Here is a 24,855-nt window from a genome sequence, read left to right on the forward strand (position 1 = left end):
AACCAACATCTGATTCATTCTTTCGATTAACGCAGACGCTGAGAGATGTGTGGCCCTCCACCTTCACCCCTCACCACCACCACCATCTTCATCATCATCATCATCGCGCAACCTTGCAAGCCGGAGGAAGATTAGAGCCCCTGATCTCATTCCCGGCACTTGTTTGGAGTCTGTCAGGAAGAGGAATGCCGGCATTAGGGAAGTAGCGCCACACACTCGTGATATGATGAAATAAGGAGAAAAGGGGAAAGGAAGAAAAAAGAAAAAAAGACAGAGGGATGGACGGAGAGAGCACTGCTCTTCTCCAAAGTGTCACTAGCTTGTTTATTCTATTTTTCATCATAGCTGCCGGGCCAAAGATTCCCATTTTCTTTTATTCTTTTTTTTTTTTTGCCTCCCCCCCCCCTCCGACATACAAACACCTTCCACCAAGAAAAAAAACGCTCTCATTTTCTAGGTGCTGCAAAGTGGCACGGCCCAGTGCAAAAACGACATTGTGAAATTTCAGTGCCGCTGTCCCTCGCAGCCTTCAAGCAGCCAACAGACTGTGAAGAATAAATAATAAAAAGTTATTGATTATTTTGATGACTGCAAGATTCAATTAGGTATTAATTTTGCCCTCCAGTGGACCTATCAAGGCGAGCGGGGGGGGGGGGGGGGTGAATGCAGAAGGGAAAATCTACTTTGATGGCCCACATTTAATCGAAGCGCACTCCGAAAATCAAATGGGACTAGTGACATTGTTACCAGACACGCCAGTATTGAACAGCCGCCACAACGTCAACTCTTTCCATTGATTAACATTTTCATAGATGATCATATGTCACGTCAAAAGGAGGGGGAGGGAGGGGGCGCCCCATCAACACACAAGTGGGAGGGGGCTAATTGGTGGGGTGACAAACTATCAATATGCCGCGTTGATACATCAAATATCAATCGCCATGTTATCTTCAGCCGGAAAGTATGAAAATGGCGAACAAAGATAAAAAGATGATCAAATTTTTAGAACTTGACCTTCATGTTACCTCACATTTTTGAGCAATTAATCATTGCAATTTCTTTCCGTTTCTGCTTGTGCATGACAGTTTTGCAATGACGCTGAGAAAAATAAAGTGCAGGTACACAAATAATATTGAGTTCCATTTGGAAAATGAATGAATCTGTCAAGCGTCGCCTCCAAATGTCCTTTCTTTTGTCTCGTTGCTGTGCTCCGGAATGACAAAAGAATCTAAATTGACCTCAAAGGTCGCCTTTAATTACTTTGGAGGCCTTTTTTTGACAGCAACAACACAAAGTTGGCTGGCCAGGAGGTGAATCGATATCGAATTGGAGGAAGTATTGCGATAAATCGATTCAATATTTTTACCCATCTCGATCAAAAATTCAAGACGGCAACTGAAGCCGCCTCTCCTTTTCTCCACAAGCGCTAGCTGATGTGGTGAAGGACAAAGTTGATATTTTCTCTTCCATCACACTCATTAAAAGGTTCGACAGTTAGCCCCCCCCTCCAGCCCCACTTTTTCTCTCTCCGGCAAAACGCTCCCTGGTGGATGATTGGAGGGCGAGTGCAGGCTGAGTGTTATCAAAGTGCTGTATTAAAAGGAGCTCTTTGACGCTCAATCGGCAGCGGCAGGTCCAGAACAGGGCGCAGCCTCTGATTGGTCAGGTGTAACCTCGTTTTTTTTTTGTTTTTTTTATAAACTTTTTTTTTTTTTGCTCGATCGATGGACTGCACTGACATTCTGGAGGATCAAAGACTTCAGTGCCCTAATCTGACTCCTCCTATGAGGGGGGGGGGGTTGTTTTTCTGCTTTTATTTTACCCTATGAAAAATACCCTATGAAGTAGATCTCGGACACTGCATTTATCAAGCCATAAATAATGCAAACGTCGACAGAGAATGGCGGGCCGCACGGCGGGCACTGCGCCGGAGTGACACTACAGAGGACTCGCTGCCACTCAAAAGCGAGCGGCGCCGTCCTCGGGGACCCCCGCCATGCCGTAGCAAAAGGTGTGAAAATCTGATTTCCCAAAAAGGGATCGGTAATTCTCTCTGAGGGTGGAAGCCTCAATCAATAAATCATTGCTAAGTAGATTGTAAAATCCCCCTTTTGGTATCAGTGCATTAAGATTCTCCCGAGGGTGGACGAAGGGGAGAAAATGGCAGCGTGAGACAATCTCAATAAAGAGAAGGCAAATCGTACTGTTGCAATTCACTCGGAAGTTGGCCGGCAGCCGGCAGTGGCGAGAAGGAGCGACCCGAGAGGTGATGACAAGTTGTGGAATGTATTAGGGCCCCATTCCCAGTTCTGTGGGGTGCACTTCAAGCGGTCATGGGTTATGCTGCAAATACGCAGAAAACATTTCGTCCATTTCAAAGGATTGAATGATTTTATCAATTAAATCAATTGTCCTGGCCGAGCCAAACTCAGGTAGCTACTTTGCAAAGGCAGTCTGAGATTTTGCTCCTCCACAAATCCTTGTGCTCCCTTGCAACGAACGCAAAACATTTTTTTTCTTCAAAATGGCCCCTGATAGGAACCAGTTTCACTTTAGAAAAACAACTAAAACCCTCATAGTACAATAACTTCCACACACAATTTATAATATATATTTTTTAAATTTAAATAATAATACTTACATTTAAATAACACTATTATGCATTTTTTAACAAACTCGGAAGAAAAATATTGTTAACACTTTTTAATTTAAACACCTCCATCGTTGACTAATGCTTGATACCTCATGCAATGACATTGAATTGTGACAATGTCATTAAGGTAAACGAACATGCAGAAACTAATGGCGCAAGTGCGCAAGACGTTACCTGTTGTGACGCAGTTGAAAATTCATCCGCATCTCTTCATCCTTTAAAATTCCCTTTTTAGCTAAACTAATATACTCTTGCAAAAAACTAACCAACCACGTAAAAATCTGACTAAAGTTATCACCAAAACTCATATACGAAGAAATGCAGCTCTCCTAAATTGATTGCTTCTTGCATTAATCAATGCACTCCTATCGGTTGCGTTTTCTAGCAGGAAAACTTCAAGTCCCACAAACCCCCGCGTCGGCGTTGCTGTCATGTGATTCAAGTTAAAGACAGCAAGCGTAGTCTAGCCGACAACAAGCATCACGCGTGTACTGTCGTGATTATTTTTATTGTCATGCCGGGATAATAACCGTGCTGTTGGGGACCTCTAAGTAGGTTTCAACTACAGTCGAAGCGAATTTATTGTCGGATAAGACGATGGCGGGAGTGATGGAAGAGGTAAAACTAGCATGCTAACGTTAGCCGGCTAATGTTGTTGTTACTACTAAACTAACTCGTTGAACCTCAAATGTAGACTTATGTACAGCTAGGCAGCCTCCCTATATTCTGGAAACGTAGGCAAAAATGCACAGTTTATTCAAATGAAATGATTAATCGTCTTAAATAAGGTACTTTGGTGATGCATTGTTTATGAATTAGGCTGATGATATGCAATCCAGATATCAGTGCCTACGTGACCATCGAGTAGAATCTAATCTAATCTAATCTGTGTTTCCTACAACAGAGCAGACAACCAAGTGAGGAATTCACAGATGAATCCGAGGTAAGATCAATAAATACAACCACTGGTCCATCTGTCAACAATGAGTACGAGTTGCTCAATATACTCTTATTTCTGTACTGTCAACATCAATGTCAAGCGTTTGCTTTTCTTCTGCCGGCACCGAGCAACACTTTGGGGCCGGTGCGTCACGGGCTGAATATTACTCCCAAATCGGCTTTATAAGCGATGCTGCACAGTCTGTGGGGTGCATCAACTCCAAGCACTGCGTGTGTGCGCTCTCATGTCCTGCTGAGCTGGAGAGGGGGCTGATGGTGGGACAAGAGCGTGGAAAAAGTGTTATTTTCCAAAACAATCCTTTCCCACTCCACAATGCCATATCTCGGCTATTTCCTGTGTATTACGGTGGTGAGAGCTTCGACGCGAGGGCATTCGTCACGGGCTTGGCCGCCCTATCGAAGGAGAAAAACAAATCGAAAACTTTTGCCATCAAGCGTCGCAGTCGCACAATTGGCCTCGTTTTGATCCGAAGTCACAGTTTTACAGTTCAAACCGAGGATAACGTCCCTTGACCTTCACGTTGTCCTCGGCATTTTAATAGATGGGGTGGGAGGTTCATCCAATGAAAGGCGACATATGTTGCATCCTTGGCTCAATTTGCTTCAGCCCCACGAGCTCCTTGATGGATCGGAAAAAAAATCATCAAATTTATTGATTATTTAAATAATGGTTACTTAAAGCCCTAAATAAGATATGTATAACATCGTCTTGCGCCATCTATTTGTGGCCAAATCACAGATTTCATCATATTGCAGATTATTTGCCACGTTGCAGGATTCTGAGCTCACGTTCGGGACATCGCTTATAATAAAAACTGTTGGAAGGAGTGTCATAGTTGTCATCCAGCGGATCTTCTTTGTCCCCCAGGAGGAGGACAGCGAGGAGGAGCCCAAGCTGAAATATGAACGGCTGTCCAACGGCGTGACGGAAATCCTCCAGAGCGACGCCGCCAGCTGCATGACCGTCCACGACAAGGTAGTGTGGGTGCGCCGTCCCGTCTCGCCACCCCTTTGCCAGTCCGCCTCGTGGGGCCATTTCTTTCTCACCTGCGCGTACGGCCGCTCCTCGCAAGGAGACGTGCCAGACGCTGTTGTCGGCTCCCCTTTTCATTGCTGATCCCGCACACCTGCCGTTGGGGAGTTCTTCTTCAAGCTGACGAATCATCTCGACAGCGGGAACACGGGTCGGAACCTCCTTGCCTCCACCAAAGAACTTCCTGGTTGGATGGTCACTTTGTAAACGATTGAACCTATTTTCTGGAGTGCTCATATTAGAACTATTTTTGTTTTTCCCTCTTTTTTTTTTATAACTATTTTTATTGTTTATTATATATATTTTTTTAATACTATTTCTTTTGTTAGGTTTTAATCATATATTTTAAATGAAATACCCTAATTTGTATTGTATTAGATATTTAGGGCCTTCCAATCTCGAGCAGCCTCCCCCAAGTCAGGCGAGTCCCATTGTGCTTTGGCGAGGACCCCCGCGTGGTCACAGCCGCCCCACCAACAATTTTGGTTTTCCACGGCAAACGCGCACATGCGGCCTCATATCTGAAGCGTCTGAATGGGGATTTCCGTTTGAACAATCCTCCCGTTCCGATAAATCCCTTTTAAAAGTTGCTGCGCCTCACGAGCCTCCAACCCTTTTTTTTTTTTTCTCTTTCTTGCTTTATTTATTTTTATTTGCTGCTTATTTTATTTGGGGAAGATTGCAGTGGGCTCTGTGTGACACGCTCAGCTGTGCCTGTAAATATAAGCATTTCATTATAGGCTGCACTCAAGCATGCTGCTGGGCCACATGCCGCCAGAGAAAGGCGGGGGTGGCGGGGGAGATTAGGCCGGGGCGGCAGGAACACACACTTAAAGTCACACTATCCCCCCCCCCCCCCCCCCTCTTTCTTTTTCCCCAGCGGACACACACCACATGATGCACTGAGGAAAAAAAAAAGCAAGAGACAAATGCTTTTAAATCGTGTGCTTAGCAGCAAGAGGGTGAAGACAAGTCAGACGTACGGTGCATTTATTATGCTGACGCCTTTTAATTTAAGAAGAAGAAATGCCATTTCACACTGCCTGACTTAATAAAGAGCAATGGCAATTTCACACTTTTGCTCACAAGCTCACCCGATCCGCACCCGGACGCCTTTTTTTTATTTATTTTATAATCCCCTTCACCTACACACAAACACGGCTTCATTTTATGATTCAAAAATCTTCAATTTCTCTTGTTGAATTTAAACTTCTTTTTTTATTATTACAGTTTCTTGCTCTGGGGACACATTTTGGGAAGGTTTTCCTTTTGGACATCCAAGGAAATGTCACCCAGAAGTTTGAAATTGTGAGTAACAGCCACAAGATGCTTAGACGATCATAATAATAATGCACATAAATCTTTCTTTCTTTATTTTTTATTAAAAAAAAAAAAAAACACATACATTGTTTGTTTTGGAAGAGGCTTGAACGGATTGAAAACATTTTCATTCATTTCAACGACGAAATATGATTTGAGATGATGCCACATCGCTTCTGTTCCTCTAGAGTTCGGTAAAGATCAACCAGATCAGCCTGGACGAGAGCGGCGAGCACGTGGGCATCTGCTCCGAGGACGGCAAGGTCGGACATCTTCCATCTCACTGACCACACGTGCGTGCGGCACAGCGTCCTTCTCCATCGGCGCCGAGAAACGTGATGCTAACGCTGGCGGACGGAAATATTGAGCAGGTTTTCACAGCGCCACTGTTAACCTGCCATTTAATCTCGGGAAATGATCTTCGACTGATGCTTATCGTAATTAAGAGCCTCCCAGGCGAGATGCGCTCCCACTTGATTTCAGGAGGCCCTTCTAATCCTTACAAATCTAACGTAATCCTTAATTGCCGCTGAGATGCCTTCGGGATCTGGTGTGATACCGGCCCCCCGCCCTCCCGATGGCTGTGATGCACTAATGGCAACTCGGTGGTCCTCTTACAGCACACAAGAGGTGGCGACAGAGTCCAAGATTAGCAAACTTCTAAAGCCCGCAGGGTTGCTGTTTTGTTTTTTTTCCCCCCCGGAATCAAAGTGTGCACTAATTGGCGACCCGGAAGAGCAAATCAAAGTCGAGTTTTCCACAGTTTTTACCCCGAAGGTCCAGGCTAGTTGCAGAGGCGGCAATTAAAGCGGAGGTGATGCGTTATTCACCTTTTGCTATTCCTTTTTTTTTTTTTCCTTTCAGGTGCAAGTGTTTGGCCTCTACACAAGAGAAGGCTTCCACGAGAACTTTGATTGTCCCATCAAAGTAAGAGATGAACATTGAATTGCTATCCCCCCCAAAAATTCACTTTCCTCACCAAAATGCTGTCTGGCCTTTGTTAGGCCGCTCCAGTTGGTAAATTGCGAGGTCCGTTCTTTCTTGCCATCCTTAACTGGAATATTGCAAAGCATCAATCCCGTTTCACTTTGCCAAATGCTAACAGTGTCGTCTGTCTCGCTAGGTGGTGGCGTTACATCCGCAATTCTCCAGATCCAACTACAAGCAGTTTGTCACCGGCGGCAACAAGGTAACTTCCAATAGAATTTTCACCACCTCATTCGCAGTTTCACATTTGGGGACGTTCTATTCTCAAATCCGTTATTGGTGGTACAAGCTCACTACGGCTAGAGGAGACCATCTTTCTTTCTTTTTTTGGTCCGCTGTGGAAAACAACAACAAAAAGTGCCTTTTCTGTCTCTTTGGAGTGCTCTCTGGAGAGCGGCCCATTTTCGCAAAGTGCTTTCCCGCAATCTCGGGGAACGAATGGATCATTATAGTGATGCCACACAGCGCTGCCTTGACTTACGAGTTTTTGCGTTGTGTGACAAATATTTCGTTACGGGCAAGCTTGCCGCCTGAGCCAAGTGAAAAATAAAACACGTGGTACCTAATGTTGTGACCGTAGAGTATACGTAATAATGCCGGGGATTATTTTTAGCTCAAGGGCGCTGACATTTCGACATCAAGCAATGTTTCTTTGGCGTCATTGTTAGCATGCCGCTTTGCCATTTTCTTTGAATCGCCGCCGATTCCTCTCGCTGAAGGCCTCGGCGAGGTGCCTGCCTGGGAAATCGATGCGCCTCGACGGGAAAGGAAAATTCAATGTTTGCCTCCGCCGTTCTTTTGTCGCGCCGTCTCTTGGTGGTGGGCTGAAGCGTTTATTAGGTGCTGATCTTGTGCAGCAGACACATTAGTGCGGGCCTTTCATAGCAATTGGAAACGCTCAGTCGCTAGCACTTGCCATGCTAATCGTATAACAACCTAAAAGCACTGATGTAGATTGAGAAGGATTTTACATATCAATCATGTTCATATCATAATAATAGCGATAATAAGAAAAAAATCTCGTTAAGATTTTTAAGGCGCCTTGCACTTCTGATTCTAAATATGAATGTTTATTGATGACTTTATTATCTTTTATTGTGCGCTTAACAGAAAATGGATGGATGGACGGATGGATGAGTTGGTCATCCACCAAAGGTTGACTCCAGTGTGCCAGTTGTCTACTGTTCATGTACTGCCCTCTATTGGTTGCAAGGCGCCACTGCTCTACGTTCTGCACTGACATTTTTCTCTTTCTTGCGCCCTCCAAGCTTCTTTTGTACGAGCGGAACTGGATGAACCGCTGGAAGATGTCGCTCCTGCACGAAGGTGAGGGCAGCATCACCAACGTGCAGTGGAGAAGCAACCTCATCGCTTGGGCCAACAACGTGGTACGCGGCCTTCCTCCACCCTCGACTTTTGCGAGCACGCGCCGTCGAGACGTGACGCCCTTCATTCGTTCGGCTTAGGGCGTCAAGATCTACGACATCAGCACCAAGCAGCGCATCACCAACGTTCTACGCGACAACGTTAGCCTGAGGCCCGACATGTACCCGTGTAGTCTGTGTTGGAAAGATAACACCACCCTCATCGTGGGCTGGGGAACCTCCATCAAGGTTTGACCTTTTTAGTTGAACCTGACATTTTCAAGCAACTTTTGTGTCATTTCGCATTCCTCCTTTGAAGATTTGTGCCGTAAAGGAGCGACATCCTACAGAAATGAGGGACCTGCCCAGTCGTTACGTGGAAATAGGTATGGAAAGCTTCGGTCATTTTTTTTTCCCGTGACCGGACAGTCAGAGTGAATCCCATTTGTGCTGTTTAAGTTTCCGCCTTTGAGACGGAGTTCTTCATCAGCGGGCTGGCGCCGCTGGCCGATCAGCTGGTCACCTTATTCTTTGTGAAGGAGAACGCCGAGCACGTGGTAAGGAAAACCTAACGGAACCCGTGAGCCCATTTCTGATGTTTGATTCCGGGGGAGGACAGGACGCCGAGTTCCTGGCGCGGCCTCGTCTTGACATCATCCAGCCTCTGCCCGAGTCGTGCGAGGAGATCTCGTCAGACGCCCTGACCGTGCGCAACTATCAGGAGAACGAGTGTCGCGACTACCGTCTTGGTGAGCCTGCCCCAGTGACAAATCCAGCAACTTTTTCATCTTGAAAGTTCTCGAGAGAATTGCGCACAATTGACCAAGACCTCTTATGTTATGGGGTGCAGAGCATTCGGAGGGAGAGTCGCTCTTCTACATCGTCAGCCCCAAAGATGTGGTGGTGGCCAAGGAGCGTGACCAGGACGATCACATCGACTGGCTGTTGGACAAGAAGAAGTATGAGGAGGCGCTGATGGCGGCCGAGATCAGCTTCAAGAACATCAAGAGGCACGACGTGCAGAAGATCGGCATGGCCTACATCAACCACCTGCTAGAGAAGGGGGACTACGACGGCGCCGCAAGGTTTCTCTTCCCAATAATCTGGCTTTTACGTCGCCATGGCAACAATTTACACAGATATTCAGTCAGCCCGGTATTTTCGTGAATAATACTGTACATGGTTTTCTCATGCAGGAAGTGCCAAAAGATTCTGGGGAAAAACATGGAACTGTGGGAAAACGAGGTGTACAGATTCAAGACCATCGGGCAACTGAAGGTGAGTCACGGCGAAGCAAGGTCAAATGTCATCCCTTTCATTTTCATAATCAACATTTTCAATTGTAGGCCATCAGCCAGTATTTACCCAGAGGAGACTTGCGTCTTCGCCCGGCCATCTACGAAATGATTTTGCACGAATTCCTCAAAACAGACTATGAGGTACTTGCCGTTGAAAGTTGACCTTTTAAGCCCGTCATGGCCTCAAAGTGTTTGTTTTTTTCGCCTCCACCTGCCTGCCCACTCAGGGTTTCGCCACGCTAATCCGGGAGTGGCCGGGAGAGCTTTACAACAACATGGCCATTGTGCAAGCCGTCACCGACCACCTGAGCAAGAACCCCATGAACCCCACCCTGCTCACCACACTGGCCGAACTGTGAGTTGGCCTTTTCGGACAAAAGAAAAATACTGAAAATTAGACACACCTACACTGCACTCGTGTCTGATTCAGATTTTTAAAATTATTTTTGGGGGGGGGTTTCAGCTACACATATGACCAGCGCTATGACCGTGCGCTGGAGATCTACCTGCGTCTTCGCCACAAAGACGTTTACCAGCTCATCCACAAGCACAATCTCTTCTCCTCCATCGAGGACAAGATTGTGCTCCTCATGGACTTCGACAAAGAGGTTTGTCTCGCAACCCGTGTCACCACGGCGACAATTGCCTTCGGGATTCTTTTTTATGGGTTTTTTTTTGTGTATATGCACGCAGAAAGCCGTGGACATGCTTCTGGACAATGAAGACAAAATATCAGTGAGTGCGATATGTTCTTAATTTTTAAGGATAATTATGTTGTTCACAAAATCTTTTATTTTCTTTATTTTTAGATCGACAGGGTGGTGGAGGAATTGGCAGACAGGCCTGAGCTTCTTCATGTGGTCAGTAGACACCCCCACCCTCCCTTTTTGTTGTTGCATTTGCGGCCGTAGTACATTAACGCTTCCCCCGATTCCGCCTTTCCCACTCGTCACCGGGCAGTACCTCCACAAACTGTTCAAGCGGGACCACCACAAAGGCCAGAGGTACCACGAGAAGCAGATCGGCCTGTACGCTGAATTCGACCGACCCAATCTGCTGCCCTTCCTGAGGGACAGCACACACTGTCCACTGGAGAAGGTACTCATCCTCTTAATTCAAACGTTGAGGGTGATGCGTCGTTGTTTCTTCTGTAAGCCCACCACTGATGTAGTAGGTTCCTCTTGCAGGCTCTGGAAGTTTGCCAGCAGAGACACTTTGTGGAGGAGACCGTCTTCCTGCTCAGTAAGAACAAATGCTGAAATGTCCTCGACGGCGGAGTCGATTTAACGCGAGCGCTTCCGCAGGCCGGATGGGGAACTGCAGACGGGCACTGCAGATGATCATGAAGGAGCTGGGGGACGTGGACAAGGCCATCGAGTTCGCCAAGGAGCAGGACGACGCTGAGCTGTGGGAGGATCTCATCACCTACTCCATTGACAAGCCGCGTGAGAAGCTTTCAGGAAGTTGGCTTTGTTTTTCGCCCAATGAGTTTCACACCCTTTTCTTTGGTTTTGCCTCTCCAGCGTTCATCACAGGACTGCTGAACAACATCGGCACGCACGTGGACCCCATTCTGCTGATCCATCGCATCAAGGAAGGCATGGAGATCCCCAACCTCAGGGATTCCCTGGTCAAGATTCTCCATGACTACAACTTGCAGGTTGATGCTCAAATTTGCTTGTTTGTGTTTTATTTTTACAATAAAGCTTTCCTGTTTTGATTAGACGACAATTTCTCCTCAACAGATTATGCTTCGCGAAGGATGTAAGAAGATCCTGGTGGCCGACTCTCTGTCACTGCTTCAGAAGATGCATCGCACGCAGAGCAGAGGCATCGCGGTGGACGGTCGGTGCACAAAATATTCTAGAGTGTCATCGTGATATAAGCGTAAAGGAAAATTCTGTGGGTCGGATTTTCACATTGAAACTCATATTCATACTTTTGTGGGCTTTTCTTTGCAGAGGAGAGCATTTGTGAATCGTGCCATGTGACAATTTTACCCTCAGGTATGTCACACTGGAACCTTTATACCTTTATTTCTATCTTAGAATGCAGTGGATGCTTTATACTTCCTATACTCGATGTGTATTTCAGACATGGCCAAAGCTTTTAGCGTGGTGGTGTTCCATTGCAGACACATGTTTCACAAGGAATGTTTACCATCCACGGGAACGGTTAGAAATTTTAAAATCATTATTATCCAGCAGGAACATTACATCTCGCCTAATATTTTCTCTTGTGTTTTTTACAGACTCCCGGAGTGCAGTTTTGCAACATCTGCAGTGCAAAGAGGCGTGGGCCAGGAAGCGGCATCCTGGAAATGAAAAAATAACTTATTTAAAAAGAACACAACCGAAAATGCTATTCAAATCTGTGGACACCTTCTACTTGCTGGTAATGTAATTGGCCGACCAAGAAATAAAATCCTAATCTCAAAACGATTGTGGATTACTGTTTGTTGTTGAAGGTTATGTTTGTTATATTCTCCTTGAATGAGTGGTGGACTAGTTTGTATGTCTGCTTCACAATATTTCGGTTCTGGGTTTGACTGTTTTCCCCGTGCTTGAATGGGTTTTCTCCAGTTATTACGACTTTCTCCCACGTTCTAATTTAAGACTTAATTGTCCATAGTTGTGAATGGTTGTTTGTATGTGTCCACTGTTTTGAATGTCCACTGAATGATGAAACTAGCTGGTGACCAGTCAAGGGTGACTACCTTTTTCTTTCGATCTTTTCACTTAAAATCTTACTATTTATATTTTATTTGTGAATTGTTATGGACATCAACTTGTTTGTTCCTTTTATTATTTCAAAATAGGAAAAAATGGCCGGAAAAAAAAAACCAGACAGCGACGTAACGTCATTTCCGCCGTCATTCTCCGGAAGTACAGTTAATTTTTATTCACGAGAAAAAAACAGCTGGTGTACGAAAAAAAGAAAGCGTCAAAGTGAGTTCCTCCGTCAATTTCGTGTTCTATTGTTGACATTATTCTCCCGTGTGACGCCCAGTTAAACCTCCTGTCGCTGTGCGACGCTGCTGCTTTGTTTATTTGTCAGCGAGCCGCGTTTTGGTGCCGAGTTGCTAGCTTTAGCTTTAGCCACAACTACCATCACCGTTTATGTATACTTGTAGCTAACACGCTAGCCACTATTTGCTAACTAGATGCCCTGTCTAGCATCACAACCACTGCGCAATCGCGGTGTAAAATGTTTTACAAGGACACTGATTTGCGTGCTAACGTCATAACTCGTGCGTGTCGTGTCGCGTTAGTTGTCCGCGGTTTCGCGCATCATTTTGGCAAGTGTTTACTTTCGGCTATACGTCACCTACCAAATATCGTTTGGATATGTTCATTAAACATTTTGGGGTGGTATTTCCACGTCGTCTATAATATTTTCATATGTGAGCGCATCTACAGTTACATGGCTTGAGCAGGATTCACAAATGGGATTGTATAACACCTTAACTAGCATTTAAAATGCGAGCGAAACCCTATATAGCTACATGTGTACAATTTCAGTCATTAATTGGACGGCATTAAGACGACTCGTGCTTAATACACCCCGCACCACAGGATAAATACTCTCCGGAATCGAGACATCCAACACTTTGCTGACATTGATTGCAAGAAGGGAAATCTGGTCCAATGTGGCCCAGTGGTCTGTCATATGTGTGTATCCAATTGTAAATCCTGAGCAGATTTAACATTTACGATAGTCAGCCCTCATTGTTTTCGAAGCAGATCAGGGAGTTAAAAAAAAATCCCTCATCCCACACCACACTACAGGATAATCCCTCTGAAAAATGCTTCATAGTCATTTCATTAACATGTCAAATTGTTTTTGACAGAATGCCAGCCTCAAAGCGAGGAACAGAGGAGCCCCTCGATCCTCAAGCGAAATTGAGGAGGCTGGAAGACATTGGTGAAGCGCTCCAGTCCGAAACCACACCAGCAATCAACAACAGGTCTCATAAAGAAATACATTTGCATGAAATTACAGATGCTGTTGCCCCTCGGACCAAAAGGAAACTTTCAGAAGAAGAAGCTACGGAAGGAAACCCATCCAAGTCATCACGACAGACTTCACCAGTCAGAACTACTCTAGGTCCACCCGTCACAAAACACTCAAGTGCCTTCTGTCGGGAAGCTCCGTCAGATGATTTTAATACAGAGTTCAACGTCGACAATACGCCCAGCGACGGCAGCAAGGACGGACTTTTCACTGAGAGCAATGAGCAGGGTTTGACAAAAAAATACACAAGCCGAATACAAACCAAGCCGGCCTCCGACTCGCTGCAGGTGAGTGAAGAGTTACCGTCCCCTCCAGCAGAATCTGTCCAGAATGAGCACAGTTATGGCAAATCATCAGACTCCAGTCTTGACAGCATTTTGGACACTACAGAAAACACCACAAAGGAAAGTACGGGAGCCAACATAATATTTACGCCTGAAGAAAAGGAGAGAAAAGAAGCGGACGACCAAAGGCTTCCTGCTAACCATCCCCTTGCATCGTCCTTGACGCATTCGGAGGATGCTGCTGCAGGTGGAGCTTCTGCTATCAGAAGCCGGGCAGTGGGAACATTTTGTTCCAGCAACGGAGATGCACATCTTGAAAAGTTAGTCTGTGAACAAAATTGGCCGACTGATTCCATCAGTGAATGTCTAGAAACGGTGACGAGTGTTATAAAGCAGGATTTAATACAAAATACAGACCAGGGAAAGCATGATGTGACGGTCAGTGGTGTCTTAATGAGACTTAATGATGTATCTGGTGAAGATCAGATGCCCCCAAACGCCAATGCTGAAGAAATTGTGTTGGAAAGTTGTAGTCCTGAGACAATCGTTGAAGAAAGTTGTATACCCGAGTCAAATAGATCTCCATATACTCAGGCAACAGAAACTGAATCCGACCAAAACCCGGAGAGTCATTTTAAAGAACTTCTAACTTCAGCATCTGAGAATCAGACGCAAGAAAAAACAAGTTTTACGGACACTGGTAGCAACTGGGATCCTCGGATTGAGAAAGTAACACAGTTTGATAGAATTCCAGCCAGTAAGATTGAAGATGATGTGTGCCAAATTGAATTTGAGTGTCATAAAACTCTGGAAAGTTTGCCTGAGGTGCTTTCAAAGAAGACCCAAGATGTGCCAGAAGCAGTCCTTGCTGTGTGTTCAGTCGAGGAAAGTCTAATGGAAACACCTGAGGTAACCGTAGAAGTAATGGCATCTGATATGAACCCAGCGAGTCATACTGAAACAAATCTAAGTGCAACAGAGTCCGACAGAAAACCAGACACACCGACCGAAATGTTTTCGATTTCAAAGGAAACTGTTCCCACATCGCAAGAGGTCCTCGCTGAAAGTCACAATGCAGAGGATCAGAGAACGGCAAGTGGAACTCCAGAGAATACATCCATTTTCTATACCGCAGCTGATGAAAAAAGGCAGACTGAGGTAACGTTCATAGATTTGCCAGTTGTGAAGAAAAATGTTCCTGCACCACAAGAGGTCCTCGTTGAAAATCTTAATGCACAAGTTGAAGAAACTCAAATAGAGAGCCATGTTCAAGAAATGTTAACAGTGGAGTACTGTCATCAATCAGAAAGTGGAAAATGTGTATCTGAAACTCAATCACTTTTAATGAAACCTACACCACCAGAGGTCATGGTTGACCAGTTAACTGTTGAGCGTCAAGTTGAAGAGTTCCGTGGAACCCCTAATAGTCAGACCGAAGAAATGAATCCAGTTTTAATGGAGTCTGTTCAAAGCCCAGTCTGTCCTGTTGAAGACCATATATTAGCATCGCCTTCACTTTCACAAAAAACTGAAAACACTCCAAAAGAAGCCCTTAGCAACTGTTTTGTTACAGAGAGCCACGTTGAAGAACATCAAATGGTGTCCAATGAAAAAAATCAAACAGAACTGGAGGCTGGTAAAAACATTGAAAGTCATGTTAAAGAGTTGTCTCTTTCACAAAGAAGTGAACCAAAGCCACAGGTGGCCCTCATAGACAGTTTAGAGGAACATCAAGATGTCCTCGGAGATTGTTTTAATGCAGAAAGTCAGATTGAGAAGAAGCATATGGAATCTCATAATAGAATCATCTCAAATCCCTTTGAACAAAAGCAGGAGCAAGTCAACAAAAGCATGGACGCAACTGAGGTGTCGACACCTCACTGTGAGTCGGCCGGCAAGCAAAACAGCACAATGGAGATGCCCCGTCAACATGTCATCATCTCGCAGCTGCAGACAGATGTGGAAATGCCATCGAAGGGAAGATTAACCGCTACGTTGCTTCAGGAGGAAATCAATAATCACTCCAGCCAAAATGACAATGAGGTTGCAAATAAAGACTTGAAGATTTTTAATGCAGAAACGGTGCCAAAGGCAAACGTCCAGGAGAACCCTGAAGTTAGCGATTGCACCACTGCTGTTACACGAAAAGATTTAGCTCCTGCAAATTTCAAGACCAGTGGAACCGAAGAACTCAAAACTGTTACGGAGGAATCAGAAGAAGCACACGAGAGAGTCGAGGTGAACAAAGGTCAAAATTTCAATGTCTGTGACTATGAAAACAAGTTCAATTTGGACTCTGTAGCTACACCTGTGAGTCCAACTGACCTCCAAATTCAAAGCACTGAAGAATCGGAAAATCCAAAAAGTCAAGCAGAACCAGATGGGCACCCAACAGCAGACACAATGTCTTCTGAAGTTCCCGTAGAAAGTCAAGCAGAACCAGATGTGCACCCAACAGCAGACACAATGTCTTCTGAAGTTCCCGTGGAAAGTCAAGCAGAACCAGATGTGCACCCAACAGCAGACACAATGTCTTCTGAAGTTCTCGTAGAAGAAAACCCGGAGGATGCAAAGTTACTTGATGCTCCTGAAAGTCAGGCAGAAGTATCTGAAGATATGGAGTATGAAGATTCTGGTGTTCAAGAGAATCAGACTGCATTATCAACAAAGACTTCTTATGAGACACAAAAATTGGAAAGTGAAATGGTGGAAACCTCAAACTTGGAAATACATCATGAAACGGAGTTGCTACATGAGACTTCTCAAGATGCCACAACAAATCATTCAAGTAGAAATGACATGGTGAAGTTGAATCTTGAGCATGCATCACAAACAGCATCAGCCCCAGTGGATTCTGGCTCAGCAGGAAGCAACGAAAAGCAAGAGGGCGCAGAACATATGCTGATCGTATGTGAAAGTGAAACGGGTCCTGATTTGACTGCAAATGGCAGTCATGGTAACAAGGGTACCACACAGTGTGTCACAGAAGTAGAAATGGTAGCAGAAGAAGATGACACGAATAAGAAGGTCAGCAAATCGACAGTTATCGTCTCAATCTTGGGGAACAATAAGGTCACCGAATTCATCACCAGTGATTCGAATGCTTCCGTAAATCAACCAGAGATGGACATACCAGCAACACCGGATTGTATCTCAATCACAACTTCTACTGAGGAAATACAAGTGCAGAATGAAGACATTGCTGAAGTTCAACTCAAGCATGTGGTACCAGAAATGGCAAACACTTCTAATGCAGTGACAAGTGTCATTCAACGTGAGGAGGCGGCTGAAGTTGGCCTTGATCACATTGTTTTGAATGAACCTGTTCATTCTTTATTAGAAGAGGAGACGGCTTGCCAAGATGATGAAGCTACGGCAAAGACAGACGGCTATCATGACACTGTCGAAGAAACAGCTGGAAATACTGAAGTCCAAGTTTTAGTTTTTGCCCAACCAACTGACACAGCTCCTGTCCCCACTATTTCAGAAGAGCTGAGCGATGCAATAAGTCAATCACAAGTTGAAAACCAGATAGTGTACGAGCCTATTAGTAGTCCAGAGAGTATTGAAGATGCAGATGCTGGTATGGCACCGGAGAAGCAAGTTTTTGTCTCTTTTGCGTCAAGTATTCAAGACACGAAGGACGACTTGCCCAATGAATTCATGGAGGCCAGTCATTTCCAATTGGAAAATGACCATATGGCTAAAGAAGAAGGATCAGTGGGCCAGAAAGCACTTGAAATGGTGATGGTCCCATTGACAACCATTTTTTCTGAGACTCGTGCAGAGGAAGAATCGGCAATGTTACAGGTTGAAGATTTGGTGCCTTCGGAGGATGTGCCAAGTACTCAACAGTCAACAGTCCAACCCAGCGGCGCCTGGAAAGCGGACTTTAAACCGATGATGATGATGGCTCAACACATAATGGAGGAAAGTAAGGCTAGTCCATTGCCAGTGGAAAATGACGAAAAATCGACAGACGACCATGCAGCAATTGAAATGGACGTACAACAGACCATCAAAGTTCCAGGTCCAGACAGTAGTCCAGACAGCGACAAAGATGGAGATGCTGCCGTGGCTTTGGAGAGGCAATATTTGGCATCAGACGAGGAGGTACAAAGTACTCAAGACAAGGCTAGTTATTTGCACCCGGATAATAGCAGTACCACTAAAGAACAACGGACAGACAACCAAACCTCAGTTGAGATGGAGGAAGTACAATTGACCACCACTGTCCCAGAGCATAAAGGAGATGCCACCACTGATTTGGAGAAGCAGGACTTGCTGTCTTTACAGGAAGTACCAAGTATTCAAGACAAAATGGACACACTCATGAATGAAAGCGCGGAAGCTAGTCATTTGCAAGTGGAAAATAATGAAAGTGCTAAAGAACAGACAGATGGCCAAGCAGCAATTGAAATGGAGAAACAACACTCTATCCCAGTTCAGCAGAGTTGTCCAGATAGCAACAAAGATGGCCAAGTTGCCGTGGCTTTGGAGAAGCAAGTCTTAGTGTCTTCGGACGATCTACCATGTAATCAGGTAATAAAGGAGGACTTGTGTCCTAATAAAAGTGAAGAGACTCATCGTTTGCAACTAAAAAATAAGACAACTGCAGACGAATGGACAGTCCAAGCGGTAGTTGAAATGCAGGTCGAAAATACAACTAACATTTCAGAGACTTGTCCACAGAGTAACCGAGCTGCAGATGTTGTTCTGGGTTTAGAGAAGAAAGAATTTGTGTCTTTAGACATGGAGGGCAACTTGCAACTGGTAAATGAGAAACCTGCTGAAGAAGAACAGACAAATTGCCAAGCAGCTTTTGAAATAGGTGTGCAAGAGACCTCCACAGTTCCAGAGACTAATCTAGAGAGAAACAGCAATGGAGATAGTGCTTTGGCTTTGAATAAGCAAGATTTGGTGTCCTCAGAGGATGTAGCAAGTATCCAAGATGTGAAAGATGACTTGCATTTGGAAAACGAGACATCTAATAAAGAACCAACAGATGGTAGTGTGGTTGTCGCAGATGTTTCTCAACACTTGCAGGATGATCTTCCTGCTGTGGACCTGCCACATGATACATCTGACGAATATGTAATTCTCAAGCCAGTCTCAGATAGCAACATACACTTAGATATTGTCTCCCAAGCTGCCGTCGCGTCAGGTCTGTCTGACCCCAGTTTGGTGAACCAGGTGGATCCAAATTCTACCTTTGACGCAATAAATGGACCTCAACAGACCGGCCTTTTGAAGACTGAAGAGCCACCCCCTGATGTCAAAGTTGATTCAGTGATACCTTCAAGTGAAGAGGCAAAAGATTTACCTGCACCACCTTCAGAAGAACCTTTTGAGTCAACTCCAGACAACTTCTCTCAACCACCATCTGTCATGGTTCAAACGACCAACTCTGAACCTCAAGATGAAAATGTTGTGGCGACAGAGGACAGCGGGGAAAACGTTGCCCTCCAGGAATTACAAATTCTGGAGGACATGGAGATCGGACATGAGATCGTTGTGGTTGAGGTTGAGAACGAAGAAGACCCTGACGTTACGATAATAGACAAAGCCGACACTCAAACGCCTTCTCTTCAAAAGGCAGTGGAAAAGACTGAAAATGAAGATGTATTGAAGACCAACAATTCCTTTTTAAAGCCCGACATTGACACCGAAATACTTCTTGAGAAACCCAAGAAGCAAGAAATGAACACCCAGGCCAGAACCAAAGCGCGTCTGGCTGCTCTGGCAGAGCAGAAAGCGGCCGCTATGAAGAGGACGGCCAACCGGCAGCAGCTCAATCTTTTAGCGTTGTGTCAGGAAATTGCTGAGGACATAGCCACAGACAGCACGCTGTTAAAGAGGATTGAAGAGGAAAAACAAGCAGCGGCCAAAAGCGAAGCTGCCAAGAAGGAAAATCCACCTATGAGCACGCAGGAACAGGCCCTTGTTGACGTCAAGCCTCCTGCTGAACCCGAAAGCTCCTCAGCGCAGAGCCCCCCTGCTGAGGAGCCCCCTGCGGCGCAGCCTGCCAGTGCTGAATCCAAGCTGGCAGAGGATCCGCCAAAGAGGCGTTTCTTTGTCTCCCAAGTTTCCGTGCCTCTGAAGGCCCACGAGAAGAAGAAGCTAACACGATATCAAAGATTAAGACAGGTAGAACTGCAAAGGGAGAAGATGTCATGGGCGCGCATGAAAAAAATGAAGTCTGACCAGGCAAATCAACTGTTCTCTGACATGGACTGGCAAGTTTCGATGTTACCACCTGCTCTGTTTTCCATCAATGCCATGACCACTGACCCTGCACCCAAAACCAGTTCGGCCCCCCTTCCAACTCCCACCTTAAGTAGCAAACCGGCATCCCCCAAGCCAGAAGCTCCTGAGTCTCTCAAGAGTGAAACTAAAGCACCTATAGCGGATGCCCCCAAGACTGAACCAGAAATCAAAACAGAACCCCCAAAAACAGAAAGTCCTCCGATTGAACCTCCTAAAGCCGAAATCACGAGAGTAACACGGCAAAGCAGTAAGGCTCAGAACCCTCAGGTCACCCCTCCAAATCCCACCCCAAAAGTCACCAGGTCGTCCACCAGGAGGTCTCTGCCGGCTGTCCCCCCACCCATGCCCAACGGACTTAAGGCGTCAAAACCACAGCCTGTCGAGTACAAGCCATACAAACCGCGTCCCAGGTATTCACCTGATGATTTTGAACTTGATGATGACCCGTTACCGACGCCTCCAAAGAGGGTTATTCCTCTACCTAGGCTTAACCAGTCCCCCAGTCAGTCACATCCACTGGCCCAGTTGAAAGCCACACTTCAGCAATCCAGCCAGGCAAAACTTAAACACTCAACCACCTCTGCTGGATCAATTCCATCACCATGTCAATCAAAGCCCACCATTCCAACCTCAGCTCAGTCCAAACCCACCTGTTCTCCCGGTCCACACCTTCCCGTTGCCTCAAGTGCCCAGTCAAAAACATCTGTCACCTCTGCTCCCGCCAAACCGTCTCCTTCAGATGCGGTTCTGAAATCGAAACCCGCTTTGGCTGTGACTCAGCCTGTGTCGGTTTCACCTCAACTAAAAACAGCTGGCCTTGCCCCAGCTCAGAACAGCCAGTCAGTGGCTTCAAACACATCCCAGATAAAGCCTGGCAGTCCTCCAGCTGATGGCGTTGCAGGTCATGCCAAAACCCTCCAGGCTCTGCCAGCAACAGACAAGGAAAGCAAGGTAACAACTTTTGATCATTTTCATAATCAAAAGTCAAACATTTTTGGTGGTACTTGATTTAACAAAACGTACGTAAATGGCTATTTTTCCAGGCTACTGCTGCTTCAAGTCCACCTAAAAGCCCCCCTCCTCCGAAAGAGAGCTCAAATCCACCTGATGCGCAGCAATGTGAAGGAGAGCCTGCAGGTCTGAATTTTTAAAAATGACTTGTTCCCTACTTCAACAATTTTGGGGCGTACAATAATCACTGTTTTTCCCAAAGTTGCTAATCAGTGCCAAAAGACCGATACCTCCAAGACAGTCCAGGATGGGCATGCATCAGAAACATCCTGTCAAAAGTCAGTCCTGTACTTTTTTCCCCTCATAACAACCGCAAACCGTATTCAATTATTTATTTATTTATTTATTTATTTATTTATTTATTTATTTATTTATTTATTTATTTATTTATTTATTTATTTATTTATTTATTTTTTCTTTCTTTCTTTCAGCGGTGCAGTGAAGCAGAAAGACAAAGCCACTCTGCAAAGAGAAGTGAGGAAACTTAAGGAGGCGGACAAAGATGACAGCCAAACTATTATTGTGAGTAAAGGAGAGAAATAATTTCTCCTCCAGTCAATGCGTAGAGATGTAATCTTGCGTTTATGTCTGTGTACCACAGGATGCAGGACAGAAGCACTTTGGAGCTGTGGCCTGCAGCGTATGCGGGATGCTGTACTCTGCCGCCAACCCCGAGGACGAATCACAGCATTTGCTCTTCCACAACCAATTCATCAGCGCTGTAAAATATGTGGTAAGTGGGTGGAGATTTTTTCCATAATTTAGCTCATCTTGTAATACGCTGAGAGACTTTGTCATGTTTATTGTGATTGCCAGGGCTGGAAAAAGGAGAGGATCCTGGGAGAATTTCCCGACGGCAAAATCATCCTGGTTCTGCCTGATGATCCCAAATATGCTCTCAAGAAGGTTGGAAAAGTTTTCCTTGCCGTCATATCTTGTGCAACGCACTAAACTTTCTGCCATTTGCAGCCCCGCAAGATGAATTTTTGCAGCCCCAAAATGGCAGTTTTATGTTTATGCTGTGCTTAAATTATTACCCTGTGTGTAAAGTCACCAATGACAGTCTGTTGCCGCTCAGGTGGAAGAGATAAGGGAGATGGTGGACAATGATCTCGGCTTCAAGCAGGTGGGTACAAAGTGTCCCTCCCAGACGAAAACCTTCCTCTTCATCACCAACGACAAGAAAGTGGCGGGATGCCTCATATCCGAGCACATCAACGAGGTGAGTCCGCCGCGACGCCGGCAGAATGCTCGCCGCTCTTACGTCACCGCGTGCTTGGGTGCTCTGCGCAGGGCTACAGGGTGATCGAGGAGCCCCAGCCAGATGGCTCGGAGGGGGAGAAGCTGATGTTTGAGCGGCAGAGGGCGTGGTGCTGCTCCACCACGGCCGAGCCGGCGCTGTGCGGGATCAGCCGCATTTGGGTGGTGAGCATGATGAGACGCCAAGCCATCGCCTCGCGTTTGGTCGAGTGCCTCAGGTCGGTACCACCCTTGCTATACTTCAACTCAACTTGTTCCCATTTCTGTCACTGGGTGTCAAGTAAAAACATGGCTTAAAGTGACCCACAACATAACAGCCTGTGAATCCACTTCAAAGCCGCTTCCGTTCTTTCTTTGCACAGGAACAACTTCATCTTCGGTTCGTACCTGAGCAAAGATGAGATCGCCTTCTCGGACCCAACGCCCGACGGCAAGCTCTTCGCCACTCACTATTTTGGCACCTCGCAGTTTTTGGTGTACAACTTTGTCAGCGGCACGCACCCGAACCAGCCCAAAAGTGACTCGGTATGACGGTCGAGCCCGGAGGCGACGCCGGGAGTTGTCACCCCCTCGGCAAAAAACGTCTGATCCACCTCCGTTTTTTCTCCCCACAAAATGGACACGCACGTGCGCCTTGGTTCCAATCTCAGGGTGAACAAATTCACACTTGATGTACAAAAATTTGATTTATTTTCAAGCGACATCTGGTGGAAAATACCAAGGAGTATTGGGGCAACCCTGAAAAGAAAATAATTATCACACTACAAGATTCAAGGCGTAATTCAGGGCGAGAATAAAATTGAATATTTTCAAGCTAAAACTCTACCGTGTATTAAGTTTTATCTTGAAAATAATACAAGGAAAACAGACAAATCTATTCTCAGATTACTTTAATATCAAATATGTACACCTCAAATGTTCTACTTGTTTTCTCAAATTTGACTTTGATATGACTAAACTGAAAAAAAAAACATCTATCTAAAAAATATGCACCTATTTTGTTCAAAAATAACGACTTGAAAATATACAACTTTTTATCTTTAAAATGTACAGCCCAATTTATTTTAGTTTCAATCAGAAAAATGTACAACTTTTTATCTTGAAAAGTAGACTAGCTCGAAAAGGATTTTTTTCTTTTTTTTTTATCTTGAAAATATACAAGTTTATTCTCGTAATACGATTTTGTTCTTGAAAATATTACCGGTGTTTTTCTTTTGAAAATAAATGACTTTAATCTTGTAGATTTTTCCCCCAGTGAAGCCCTAAAACTACTTCAGATAAAATGAATCATGTCCCTTTTATTATGATTACTGTTTTACATTTTTATTCGTGTGCATTAACATGTGCATGGTGTTTTCCCATCAATTGCTGCTCACTTTTTAAACCTTTTTTCCACCTCCATCATAGTTTGTCACAACATTTCACACTAAAAATTTTTACAACCAAATATCTGAAGAAGAATTGTTTCGAAGTGTAGCTGGGGCTATTTTTTCAAATATATTTTTTAGACTACATTACTTGTTATTCCAAACTGAGCCATATACTGTCCGCTGTTAAAGCGACGAGGCATTGTAACCCAAACGTTTTTTTTTTTTACCCCCACTCAACACAACGGTTTGTCAATTACGCTTTGATGTTGTGCCTGAATTTAAGTGGCTTATTTTATTTTTACCTAGTGCTCAGTATCATTATCCTTTTCCTTGATAACTTACACTGTACCATATAAAATGGGTATGTAGATAAACACGCACTATAACATTTGTAATAAACAATGTGGGAAGTCTTCAAGGCTCTTTACCCCCCTTCTGTGTATGAATTTATGCATAGATGAGATATATTAAAAAAAAAAAATTAAACAATGCATTGCAGCCTATGCCTGCTCTCTTTCCAGGAATCGCAGAGAAGACCTACATGATCAGTGACACCTAGTGGCCGGTTGTATAACCCCCCCCCCCCCCCCTCCAAGCATTTAGTGAGCAAGAATAACTTCTGTGTTCTGTTTTTCTTCTTTTAAGGTGCATTCCTCCACGCTCCTGTCACAACACGGACCAACCCAACACTCGCACCAAAAAAAAACTTGGAACAACAAAAACACTTCCTCAAGCGAGGAAAGATGATAGCAATCAGGCCGGGTTGAAAAACAACCAAGGTATCCAAACGGCGCATCTTGATTATTTGTCTGTGGGGAGTGACTTTGGTATTCACACATGGTAAATGATGCAAGGGCATACATGTGGAAATTGTTTTTATTATTATTTCACTGCAAGAGTTTAAAGACACAAAGACACAGCTGCCACGTTTTCAACCAGTAAAACCGTTCTTTTGAGAACACAATTCAGCTATGCACAATGTTAAATAACACCTCAAAGTCAGGGACACACATACAGATAATTGGGCTAAATTT

The 24,855-nt window shown here is 44.9% G+C and overlaps 2 protein-coding genes across 5 annotated transcripts; both read left to right on the forward strand.

Moving 5' to 3' along the window:
- The first annotated feature begins 3,074 nt into the window (after positions 1 to 3,074).
- vps41 (VPS41 subunit of HOPS complex) lies at positions 3,075 to 12,056 on the forward strand. Of its 4 annotated transcripts, none has more exons than XM_061266078.1 (27): positions 3,075 to 3,271; positions 3,558 to 3,596; positions 4,482 to 4,589; positions 5,877 to 5,954; positions 6,155 to 6,229; positions 6,831 to 6,893; positions 7,090 to 7,155; positions 8,222 to 8,341; positions 8,420 to 8,566; positions 8,637 to 8,703; positions 8,777 to 8,874; positions 8,937 to 9,066; positions 9,168 to 9,402; positions 9,514 to 9,595; positions 9,664 to 9,756; positions 9,843 to 9,970; positions 10,079 to 10,223; positions 10,309 to 10,350; positions 10,425 to 10,475; positions 10,576 to 10,713; positions 10,803 to 10,857; positions 10,920 to 11,060; positions 11,139 to 11,275; positions 11,361 to 11,460; positions 11,577 to 11,621; positions 11,710 to 11,789; positions 11,867 to 12,056. In XM_061266078.1, the coding sequence occupies exons 1-27, from the start codon at positions 3,251 to 3,253 to the stop codon at positions 11,945 to 11,947; spliced, it is 2,565 nt and encodes an 854-aa protein (XP_061122062.1). In that variant the 5' UTR covers positions 3,075 to 3,250; the 3' UTR covers positions 11,948 to 12,056. The 4 variants fall into 4 exon arrangements, with proteins under 4 accessions (XP_061122062.1, XP_061122063.1, XP_061122064.1 ...); XM_061266079.1 differs by having other exon boundaries at positions 3,079 to 3,271; positions 8,777 to 8,871; XM_061266080.1 differs by having other exon boundaries at positions 3,082 to 3,204.
- Positions 12,057 to 12,447: 391 nt separating this feature from the next.
- Positions 12,448 to 24,234, forward strand: LOC133143481 (uncharacterized). Its single transcript, XM_061265378.1, has 10 exons — positions 12,448 to 12,563; positions 13,466 to 21,131; positions 21,224 to 21,317; positions 21,394 to 21,469; positions 21,623 to 21,713; positions 21,793 to 21,924; positions 22,008 to 22,097; positions 22,270 to 22,413; positions 22,485 to 22,669; positions 22,814 to 24,234. The coding sequence occupies exons 2-10, from the start codon at positions 13,467 to 13,469 to the stop codon at positions 22,980 to 22,982; spliced, it is 8,646 nt and encodes a 2,881-aa protein (XP_061121362.1). The 5' UTR covers positions 12,448 to 12,563; position 13,466; the 3' UTR covers positions 22,983 to 24,234.
- Positions 24,235 to 24,855: the final 621 nt, after the last annotated feature.

Source organism: Syngnathus typhle, linkage group LG19 (genome assembly GCF_033458585.1).
Source record: "Syngnathus typhle isolate RoL2023-S1 ecotype Sweden linkage group LG19, RoL_Styp_1.0, whole genome shotgun sequence".
NCBI lineage: Eukaryota > Metazoa > Chordata > Actinopteri > Syngnathiformes > Syngnathidae > Syngnathus > Syngnathus typhle.

Excerpts from the sequence above, each read along its gene's own strand:
- vps41 (XM_061266078.1), top strand. The coding sequence starts at position 3,251 with ATGGCGGGAGTGATGGAAGAG. Across the intron at positions 8,875-8,936 it reads AGGAGAACGCCGAGCACGTG|GACGCCGAGTTCCTGGCGCG; the intron begins GTAAGGAAAACC and ends GGGGGAGGACAG. Across the intron at positions 9,971-10,078 it reads CTCACCACACTGGCCGAACT|CTACACATATGACCAGCGCT; the intron begins GTGAGTTGGCCT and ends GGGGGGTTTCAG.
- LOC133143481 (XM_061265378.1), top strand. The coding sequence starts at position 13,467 with ATGCCAGCCTCAAAGCGAGGAACAGAGGAGCCCCTCGATCCTCAAGCG. Across the intron at positions 21,925-22,007 it reads TCAGCGCTGTAAAATATGTG|GGCTGGAAAAAGGAGAGGAT; the intron begins GTAAGTGGGTGG and ends TGTGATTGCCAG. Across the intron at positions 22,670-22,813 it reads CGTTTGGTCGAGTGCCTCAG|GAACAACTTCATCTTCGGTT; the intron begins GTCGGTACCACC and ends TTCTTTGCACAG.